General features: G+C 26.6%; 1 protein-coding gene across 2 annotated transcripts in view; it reads right to left on the bottom strand.

Annotated features, from left to right (window-relative positions):
* Window positions 1-4425: 4425 nt before the first annotated feature.
* Window positions 4426-11902, bottom strand: part of LOC122502187 (PR domain zinc finger protein 1-like) — a 48442-nt gene continuing 40965 nt past the window's right edge. For both annotated transcript variants that reach the window (XM_043612120.1, XM_043612121.1), the window contains exons 4-7: window positions 11451-11703; window positions 9664-11379; window positions 6201-6542; window positions 4426-5791 (exon numbers count right to left, since the gene is read on the bottom strand). In XM_043612120.1, the coding sequence (XP_043468055.1) occupies window positions 5631-5791; window positions 6201-6542; window positions 9664-11379; window positions 11451-11703 (2472 nt within the window). In that variant the 3' untranslated portion in view covers window positions 4426-5630. The remainder of the gene's footprint in view (window positions 5792-6200; window positions 6543-9663; window positions 11380-11450; window positions 11704-11902) is intronic.

Here is an 11902-nt window from a genome sequence, read left to right as displayed (position 1 = left end):
TTTGATACTCTCTGTTATTTTTTTTTTAAATATTATAATCGCTACTATAGCGTACGATTTTGTTTTTTTTCTCCTCATTCCGTATTAAAAAGCCGGAAATTTCTGCGGTGCCTGTCACGTATTTTCAGATTGACAAGAAGCCAATAAAAATTTTTGAAAATTAATTTACAATAAATGTTTAGAAAATTTACAATCTAAATAAATTTCTTTTACTCCACAAAAGAAAACGATGAGATCCGAAATAAAGAATTTATTTATTTTTTAATTTTTTTTTTTTTTGATTTAACTTGAGTATATTTAGAAAAAACTCTCAGTCTTTATATAATAGGAAAATTTTCCCCCTTCTTTTTTTTTAATATTAAAAAGAATTTTTTTTTTTGATCGTTTTTTTTTTTGATAATATCACATTTTTTGTCACAATTTTGAGAATAGAGTATTTTTTTTTTAACTTAATTTTTATAAATTTTTCTTCCTTTTTTGAAAATAAAAATTTTTTGTGCAGACCGTCAAAAAGTGAATAATATAAAGACAACCATTTTATCAGTCCCGTGAATCTGTTTATACGTGAATATATATAATATATACATTGTTTAAAGAAATAATGATTCCAAAATAAATCTTTTTTTTTTTTTGGAATCAATTGGTTTTTCTCATTTTCTATCCGTTGTATTGCGTTATTATTATTATTATTTTTAGTTTCATTTTTGGCGGCAGGCTGCGCTCAAAGTAACACCGTCGTTTTTACAGTCTAACGCTTAAAAAATAATTTTTTTTTTATTTACTTTTTTTAGTGGAAGTACAAAGTCTTTAGCGGGGGGGGGGGGGAAAATGGTGGAGAGCAAAAAAGAGGAAGTAGAAAAATTGGTCACTGGACGAGCCTGGGACGAGATGTTTATATCTTATAGAACTAATATTTACAATCAGAGGAAATTGCGATAAGAAAAAATGTTTCTTTATATGACGAAAAATTCATTTCTGCACAAGGTTTTTAATCTTCAAATATTGAGGTTTAAAAAACAAAAAAAAAACATTTATTTATCAAAATTTAACAAAAAAAAAAAATTTTTTTTAATTTTTAAAAAAATAAAAATTTGAATTTTAACTGGGGTACCAAAGTACCCCAGTGGTCTATCGACCACTGGGGTAATTTGCTACCCCAGTCAAATTTCAAAATTTAACTACTTACGACCATCTTTGACGAATTTTGAATTATAATTATAAATAAAATATTATATTTCGAATAAAGTAAAAATATTCACTGGATCTTTAAAAAAATGTTATGCAAAAATGAATTTTCCCAGTTTCGTTCAAGTACCAATAGAATAATATATATGTATAGTTTGCCTGAGAATACTGTTAAGTCTTATGTTAATATTTGTTTGTTTGTTTTTTTTAATCAAAATCGAAGTTTCGTTGATTTTCAATTTCCTTGAAAATTCCAAGTGCGTCCAGTTAAAGTTTGTGCACAAGTGATGAGCAAAGAGCAAGGCATTCCAGGCAAAAGGATCCTTTGGTTCTTCTTTTATTATATATGAATAAATCAAGTTTTATTTATATACATATATATGACGCGGTAAAAAGAAAGGCACCTTAAAAGTGACTCTATTTTTAGGTTATGTTTCTGTTAATTTTATAGTTTCATTTTAAAAAATTACAAACATAACCTAAAATTTTTGCGTTTTTAAGGTATCTTTCTTCGGAGCGCGTCACATATGAAGTACTTGCAGTCGTTTATATATATAATATATAATATATGATATATTATATTATATACTATATAACATATTATATTATATACTATATAACATATTATATATTATATATTATATATTATATATTATATGTTATATATTATATATTATATAATATTATATATTATAGATTGTAAAATATAATATATTATAAATATACAAGATTATAAATATATATATAGGAGAAGGAGCTATCGCTATAAATCAACATTCGATAAATATTTTGAAACGCTTACAATTATAAAAATGATTGCACTGAGAAGTAGATTTAAAAAAGTCAAGTATAAAAATAAATAAGTTAGACATTCTCTAAGTCAGCCTTTTACGTGATGTTAGAAAAGTTAAACGCATCAAAGAACGTTTTTTACACATTAATTTTCATTACTGTACGTATTTTTACTTTTTTTTTGTAAATTTTTTTTAACTATATAGAGAGAGTTCATCGAAGAAATAACTTCTTATTTCCCCCATCCATATTAATACGTATAAAAAATGAAATGTTCTATAGAAATATATAAAATAGACGACGCCCTACGAAGAAAGATTTTTTTTTTTAAACATTTTAAAGTGAAAATAAATTTTAAAGATAATTATAATTAATTAAAATTATTTAAATACTGATTAATTTTCTGTTATTCTTAGTTAGATTTTATAAAAAATGTTAAATAATTGATTTCTTTCGACTAGTTTTATGTAGATTCTAATTTAAATAAATGAATTCCTGAGAAATTTTTATTATTCATGAAAAGAATTGAAATCTTATCAAGATTTTTACAACAAATTTTTTAAATAATTGAATTCTGTTTAGAAATTTTATGAAAACAGTAGATATTGAAAGTCATTGAATTGCGAAAAGATTTTAAATATAATTAACTTTTACAAAGAATTCTATTAAAATTTTTGAAAATAATTGAATGTCTGTGTGGTATTTTATTGAATTTTTTTGAAAATAATTGAATTCATAAAAAGCATTTTATTATTTATGAAAATGATTGAATTCTTTGGAACGATTTTATTAGAATTTTTTAAAATAATTGAATTCTTGTGATGAACAGTTTGGTAATGAATATTGTTATTTATGAAAATAAATAAATTTTGCAAAGAATTTTTTTAAAATGCCTCAAAATAATTGAATTTTCGGGAATAATTATGTTATTTATTGAAATAATTGAATTCTTTCGAAGACTTAGAAAATTAAATTTTTTTTAAATAATCGGTTTTTTCGAAGAATTGAAATTAAATTTTTAAGAATAATTACAATTTTTGAACAATTCCTGTAAGATTGAATTAAAAATATTTGAAATTCTGCGATGAATTTTATTACAATTTTTAACCATAATTGAATTCTTGCGAAAGATATTATTAAAATTTTCTAAAATATTTGAATTCCTGAGAAGAATTTTATTATTTATGAAAATAATTTAATTATTGTGCAAAATTTTATTAAAATGATTTAAAAAAAATTTTAATTTCTGTGAAAAATTATTTTTATGTTTGAAAATAATTGAACTCTTGCGAACGATTTTATTAGAATTTTTTAAAATAATTGAGTTTCCAAAAAGAAATTCATTACTTTTAAAAATAACTGAATTCTTGTGATGAATATTGTTATTTATGAAAATAACTGAATTTTGCAAAGAATTTTTTCAAAATGCCTCAAAATAATTGAATTTTCGGGAAGAATTTTGTTATTTATCGAAATAATTGAATTCTTCGAAGAATTATTTATCTAAATAACTGAATTCTTAGCAAAAATTTTATTAAAATCTAAAAAAATAATTGAATTATTTCAAAAAAATTTAATAAAAATCGTATTTAAAATAATTTATTTCTTTAGAACAGTTTTATTAAAAATATTCGAAAATAATTGAATTTCTGTGAAAAATATTCTAATATGTTTGTAAATAATTGAATTCTTCCCAAAAATTTTAAATAATTCATTTTTTCGTGGAATTGAAAGTAAATTTTTAAAAATAATTACATTTTTCGAGCAATTCCTGTAAAATTGTATTAAAAATAATTGAAATCCAGCGAAAAATTTTATTATTTATGAAAATGATTGAATAGTTCCAAAGAATTTTATTAAAATTTCCAAAAATAATTGAATCCATGAGAAGAATTTTATTACTTATAAAAATAATTGAATTATTGCGAAAAATTTTATTAAAATGTTTAAAAAGAATTGAATTTCTATGCAAAATTTTGTTATTTTTGAAAATAATTGAATTTTACGATTATTTTAAAATAGTATTAACAATAATTGAAATTCTTCAATGAGTTTTATTATTTACGAAAATAATTGAATTCTGACATGAATTTTTATGAAAAATGTTATTATTAGTGAAAGTATTTGAATTATTGTGAAGAAGTGTATAATAATTTTGTTGAATAATTGATTTTTACGAAATTGTTTTGAAAATTTTTTTCTAAATTAATTGAATTTCTGTTAAAATGTTATTTGTTACGAAGTAATTGAATTTTAGATGAATTTTATTAATTTTTTTTTTAAATAATTGAATTATTTTGCGAAATTTTATGAAAAAACGAAACATTGAAAATAATTGAATTTCGAATATTTTTTAAAAATAATTGAATTTCAAATATTTTTTTAAAATAATTGAATTTCAAATATTTGAGACTATAATTTTTGAGAAGCTTTTTGATTTCTAGTATTAGCAAATTTAAAGTAGTGGAAATTCTAAAAAAAAAACAGAAATAGTATCTTTTAGTAGCTAAAATCTAAGAAAACCTTTTTTTGTAGAGCGTCACATATTTGTATATTATTATATCTATCAAGGAAAATTGTGCAAGCGACATTGGCGAAATATTATTATTAATGCCAAAAAGATTTATTTCATAAAAATTAAATTTTTCGCTCTTTGAAAACTTATGGAATAAATCTTTCTCGCTATCGTTGTAATATATATTTTTTTTCTTTTCTTAAAAGTTTCTAACTTTTCGTATTGGAAATAGACTTTAAAAGACTATTTTCATCAATGTAATAAATTATTATTATATATTTTCTTATGTACAAAGTCGCGTTTCAAAATTAACAACGCCTGTGCGCGCAGCCTTCCGCTCGTCCATTCTCGACGAGATATAATATATATAATATAAATTAGTGCTTGTATATACATATATATTCAAGTTATATTAATATTTTTTTATGCGATGTTGTGTACCTTAATTTGTAGAGTTTATTTTATAATGTTAGTATGTACAGGTACAGGTCTCGTATAGTTGCAGTCGTGTCGTCACTGATTTCTTTTTTTTTTTTTTTGGGCATGCCCAAAAAATGAATTTTTTTTTTGGCGGGTGCCGACTAAATCCGCCAAAATTTGAGAGGCTTTAATTCATAAAGCCGCGGTTTTTACTTTTCATTCTTCACTTCGTAAAGCCTTAATCACACTTTTTTATTTATTAAAGCCCTTTTCACACTCCTACTATATTTATTTCACACTCCTAGTAAAGCTTTTCTCACATGTCCATAAAGCTGTGTTTCACACTCCCTTTTTTTCTGGAAGAAATGAGGATATATTAATTTTCTTCCTTCATCTTGAATTCTCTTTCCTTCCTGGTAGGGATAACAACTGAAGAACAATTCAGTCTTTTTGTTTTTGGTACACAGTCTTCATTTTTTTTTCTTGACTGGAACACAATCATTTTCGAACGAATATTGTTTTTTGGAAAACATTTTTTTTTTCTTTTACAACCAAATGAGAAAATAAATCGCATTCAAAGTGTGTTTTTGTAATTTTTGTGAGTTTCATTCTCACCATTTTTTTGGAAGCACTTATAATTGCGATTTGTATTTCGAGTTGAATTCCATTTTTTAATTTTTTGTTTTATTTGTTTTTTTGGTTATGTGTGTTCCAGATTTTAAGTGCATTCGATAATGTGCGGTTGGGACGTTTCAATGACACTTGGACGTCCTACGGAATTTTCCAAATTGTGAAGTGACGTTGAGTGTGGTCCATGATTTCCATTGCGCCTTTCGTAACTTTCAATGTGTTCCAATTCACATTCCTTTGGAATTGCACCTGAAAAAGAAAATTTTTTGTTTTTCGTTTTCTTCGAAATATGTTCTAATTAAAATAAATAATATAGGGTCAAAAATTGTTAAGGCCCTGAAAAATTAATAGTCTTTATAGTTTTAATAAATTATTTTGCGTTTGAGGTAAAATTAGAATAAAAAAAAAATATTTCACGCGAGTCTCACGCGATTGGTCGGTGCGATTGGGGGAAACACAGCGCGGTGGGAACTACTTGCCCATGCGCAGCACTTCCCTTCTTCATTTTAATATAATACCAACTTTTTCCCCAATTTACAAAACAGAACTAACTTTTTGAATATCAATTGTAATAATTAAAAATTTTTGAATTAAATAATTTTAAATTTTATATAAAATAATCTTAAATTTTAAATAAAATAATTTTAAATTTACTCACCGACACTTATCTCTGGAGCGTATTCATAATAAGTGGGAGAACCAACAGCTGCTGCTAGCGCAAGTTCATCCTCAATGTTGTTTGGTCGACAACTCGTTGTTTTCCAATGCGTTCGAAGTCCACTTGCGCTGATATATTTCTTGTCACAACCTTGACATGTGTAGGGCCTCTCGTTCGTGTGAAGTCTTTTGTGAAGTTTCAAATGAACAAATTGGGTGAATTTCGCCGAACACAAATCACAAGCGTAGGGCTTCTGGCCCGAGTGCAGTCTCAAGTGTGTCTTTAAATTCGACGTTGAGCTAAACCTCTTTTTACAAATTTCACATTGATGCGGTTTCTCTCCTGTTGGAAAAAAATTAAATTTTATTTTTTTTATTTTTGATACGAGAGGAGAAATTTTTTATTTGTTTAAAGAGAATCTGATGTATAGAGGATGAGTTTGGCTTTAATTTATTAAAAAAATGTATTATATTTTAAATCCTTTTTCAATACAATTTAGTTTAAGTATTAATTTTTTTTAAATTATTAGTTCCATATGTAACCTCCTATTTTGACTTGATTTTTAGGAATCACAATAAGAAAATTTCAACAATAATATTTTTTCAAATAACTTAATTCTTGAACCACTTTAATAATATTATTACTCAGAAAATATTTAATGACTAATTTTATTTAAATATTTCAAAATTAATTAAATTTTTAAAAAAATTTCCTTTACAATTTTTATAGATAGATGAACTTTAAAAGGTTTTCATTTTAAATTTTGGAAAATTTCAATTTTTATTAAATTTAATTAAACATTTTAAAGAACTTAGATTTTTGAAAAATTTAAATAATTCAAATTCTTCTGATATTAGTTACATTTTTTAATATATTTAATTAATATTGTTAAAAATAATGGATTTATAGAAGAATTTTATGTTAAAAACACTAAAAAAAAATTGAATTTTGGAGAAGTTAGAAATAATTGCATTTTAATTATTTCCAGAACTAATAAAATTCTTTACAAAAATTCAATTATGTTTAAAATTCTTTTAAAAATTCTTTTCAAAATTTCAATTATCTTTGAAAAAAATACAATTTTTTCCAAAATTCAATTATTTTCGAAATTTTTCTCAATTCAATGATTTTTAATATTTACTATTTTAATAAAAGTTTCGAAAAGAATTGAATTATTTAAAAAAAACCGAGTGATAAAATCATTATTTTATATTATAAGATTTTATAAAAAAAGTTTTTTAAATTATTTTTTATGCAAATAATTGAACTATTGGAAAGAAATTTATAAAACATTAGTAAGTAATTTAATTTTGCAGAAGAATTTTCATATTTACAAAGATAATTGAAATTTTGACAAGAATTTTATTAAATTTCTTTGCAAATAATTGAATTTCAGAGAAGAATTTTATTATTTACAAAAGATAATTGAAATTTTGAACAGATTTTTTTCTAAAAATGTTTAAAAGTAATTGAATTTGGCAGAAGAATTTTGATATTTATAAACATAATTGAACTTTTGAGAATTTAAAAAAAAATTTTTAAATAATTGAATTTCTGTGAAGAATTTTCTTACTTTTGAAGATAATTGAATTTTGCAAAGAATATTATCAGAACTTTTGAAAATAAATAAATTTCCATGATGAATTTTATTATTTATGAAGATAATTAAAATTTTAACGAGAAATTTTAAAAAAATTTTGAAAATAATTGAATTTCAGAGAAGAATTTTATTACATTTGAAAATAATTGAATTTCTAAGATGAATTTTATTATTTCTACAGATAATTGAAATTTTGACAAGAATTTTATTAAAATTTTAGCAAATAAATGAATTGCAGAGAAGAATTTTATTATTTATAAAGATAATTTAAATTTTGAACAGATTTTTTTAAAATTGTTTAAAAGTAATTGAATTTTGAAGAAGAAGAATTTTGATATTTATAAATATAATTGAAATTTTAAGAAGAATTTAAAAAACAATTTTGAAAGTAATTTAATTTCTGCCAAGAAATTTATTACTTTTGAAAATAATTGAATTTCTACAAAGAATTTTATTACTTTTGAAAATAATTGAATTTCTAGGATGAATTTTATTATTCACAAAGATAATTGAAATTTTGAATAGATTTTTTTCTAAAAATTTTTAAAAGTAATTGAATTTTGCAGAAGAATTTTAATATTTATAAACATAATTGAAATTTTGAGAAGAATTTAAAAAAAAATTTTGAAAATAATTGAATTTCTGGAATTTTTTTACTTTTGAAGATAATTGAATTTTGCAAAGATTTTTTTCAGAACTTTTGAAAATAATTAAATTTTTATGATAAATTTTATTATTTATAAAATTTTGATGAAAAATTTAAAAAAAATTTTGAATTTAATTGAATTTCTGCAAAGAATTTTATTACTTTTGAAAATAATTGAATTTCAGAGAAGAATTTTATTATTTATATCGATAATTGAAATTTTTACAAAAATTAAAAAAAATTTTTTTTAAATAATTAAATTTCGGAGAAGAATTTTATTATTTATGAAAATAATTGACATATTTTAAAGAGAATTTTTGAAAAAAATGTTAAAAATACCTAATTAACATTTTGCTATGAATTTTATTAAATTTTTAAAAATTTTATTCCGGATTGTTTGATATTAATGTATCTGTTGTCGAGAAATGTGATTTTTTTACAATTTTGACAATTTCGTGTTTCCTTTTTGTCTATTTTTCTAAAATTTCATGCGACTTTTTTCCGACTTTTTCGGAAATTTTATGCGCGACTTTTCGTGACTTTTGTTGTAAATTTATGCAATTAAAGCGACTTTTTTTTTGAGTCTTAAAGACGATCCGAGCCTTGGATTCGTAATCAGCGACTTCAAGAATCCCTTGATAACAATTTATACCAAAATCCGTTAATTATTAAAAATTTTGTCCGACATTTTTAATTTTGAAATACTAGGTTCGGATTTTACCCCAAAAAACCCCAAACATCATATTTCAGGCCAATTGGATCAATTTTTCATAAATTCGCCAGTCTTAATGGTGGCATTTTGAATTTTGAAAACCTAGGTTCAGATTCGTAATCAGTGGCCCCAAAAATCCCCTAGCATCATATTTCAGGCCAATTGGATCAATTTTCCATAAATTCATAAATAAAACTGTATTCACAATTTTGAATGTTGGAAAACTAAGTTCAGATTTGTAATCAGCGACTTCAAGACTCCCTTGATAAGAATTTATACCAAAATCCGTTAATTTTAAAAAATTTCCTCCATTTCGAATTTTAAAATGCTATAGGTTCAGATTCGTAATCAATGACCCCAAGAACCCCCGAGTGGGAAACATCAAATTTAAATCTCATCTAGAGGTTTCTGCCAATTTTTTTGAATTCTGACCTACTGTTGAGAATGGGTTGGATGAATAAGAGATACATGAATAAAACAAAATTAAAGAAAGAATTAAATTTACCTGTATGTACCAAATGATGTTTCTGCAGATGAGCCAGCTGCGTAAAACTTTTTGTGCAAACATTACATTTAAATGGTCGTTCCCCCGAATGCGTGCGAAGATGAACCTTAAGATTTGAGAGTTGTCCAAATGTTTTACAACACACATTACACTCGTAATGCATTTTACCATCCTTCTTCTTGAGTGGATAGGGCAATGATCGATAGCCCCTCGAACCCTGTGAATTTGGACTCAACGATCCACTTTGCGAGCAGGCATGATCGTCGGGCGAGAGACTGCCCGCCGGTGAATATCTATTGAGCCCCTGATTACCATGAATCGTCAAACCCGGATGATGACCCAGGTGCAGATTATGAGTGCCCGCAATTAGTTGATTACTGTCAATCTGCATTGTCGATGATGTTGGCAGTTGATGATTGTTATCGAGTCGCCTCTCGCGAGATTCATAGACACTTGTCGTTGGTGTCGGTGAATAAGGACTGCAATTTATTGACAGAGGTGTGACATTATGATGCAGGGAGTTTTGATGATAGAGTCCGTAGGAGTAGGACGATGGGGATTGAATCGGTGAGATTGGCGAGACACTTGGATTTGAGTTTAGATAAACTGTTGATTCAATTTGTCCGGATGTTGAGTTTGAGTAGTGGATTGCGCTGGTGGTTGTGGGTGAGGGACTTTTACTCCTTCGTTTTGGTAGTGCGGTCGAATTCGCTGATGTTATGATGGAACTGGAGAGAGTTGTGCTTGAATGTATGCCGGGACTGCTGGCTGTCGAATGAAGAACACTTGAATGGTTTATAAGGTCCCGGGAGTGGAGACTACTTCCGTTGTTATGAAGACTGCCATTACTCGAGTGCGGGATGTTAGAATGTAGGTTCCCGGTGCTCGAGTGTAAATTCCCGGTGGAGTGAATTGTTGGACTCGGAAGAATGCCACTACTTGGCGAACAATTTTCCGTTTGCATCGGAAGATTCGAACTTGAGTCGGGACTGCAGGGGAGAATGTTGCCGTAGCGATGGGACTTTTTGTAGGAGTAGGCCATTTCGGTGGGACTCGACGGCGGTGGGGTGACGGAATCAACTAGATGGTGTTGCTGATTGTTACTTGTATTGTTGTTGCTGTCCGTGGTGTTGTTCCTTAGGAGAATATTCTCGAGAATTGAACTCGAGGTTGTGATATAAGTTCGTCCGGATAGTTGGTTTAATTTTGGTTCGGCCTCGTAGAACGGTTTGGAACTCTTCTCAATTAATTCGTCGTCAGATAGGTTCGATTTTTGGTTTATGGGCGAGAGGGGTTTTTGAATTTGCAATTCAGGCGAGGCTGCTCTACTCGACAGTTCATCCTTCTCCTTCACCTGATCAAGATTCTTCGTCGATTGAAAGTTATTGTAAGTCTTACTGATCTTAATCTTCACTTTTCGATATTCGTTCTTGACGGTGGTCGAATCATGCTTAAGAATTTCGGTTCCTGCAGAATTACGCTCTTTGGCGTTTTTCGAAAAATCGAGGACATAATTCTCCGAGTCTGATTCACTGCTCTCTTCGGGTGGTGTTAGAATTTCGTCGTGATAGCCATTCGAGTGGTAACCTTCGTCCGACCTTACGGAACCATCGGTGGGGGTCATTTGCGAACGCCTTTCGTATATCGTCGAATCCTTGAGGGGTGACACGATCTCCACCGTTGGGGGAATTTCCGTCGACTGTTGAACCTGTTGCCCTGAAATCACAAATATTTTTGTAAATTTGTTTGAAGAGTTTGGTTTGTCCAAAAGAAAAGTCACAACTTACTTATTCGTTGAAGCATCTGTTCGCCATTGTCCGGATAATTTAGCCTCTCGGCGAATTCCCGACAATACCAGACCAACAATTCCTGATTTGGTAATATTGGTTTGATTGTGTAAAAATAGATATTCATTTGATACTGGCATGCAATTAAATTTTGCGATTCCGATGAATACGCCGGGTTCACGTATCTCATCCAATTTGATTTTTGAACATCAAAACCGTCGATGTAATAGAACAATTCGTTGTTCTTGTATATCTGAAAGGAAAAGAATTTTTTTTTATTAGAAAAGGAAATGAAGATTATTGAAAATTAAATTCTCGCTTATATCGAATTGATAAGTTATGAGATGTCTGCTTCTTGCTTTTCGTTTTAAGTACCGTTCGAGAAACCAGTTTTGCCTCGAAGGTTCTTTTTCAGATTTTTTTTCTATAACTATTTTTTTTAAAATGCGACT

Source organism: Leptopilina heterotoma, unplaced genomic scaffold (genome assembly GCF_015476425.1).
Source record: "Leptopilina heterotoma isolate Lh14 unplaced genomic scaffold, ASM1547642v1 Lhet_222, whole genome shotgun sequence".
Taxonomy (NCBI): domain Eukaryota; kingdom Metazoa; phylum Arthropoda; class Insecta; order Hymenoptera; family Figitidae; genus Leptopilina; species Leptopilina heterotoma.
This window is presented reverse-complemented; position numbering and strand designations above follow the sequence as displayed.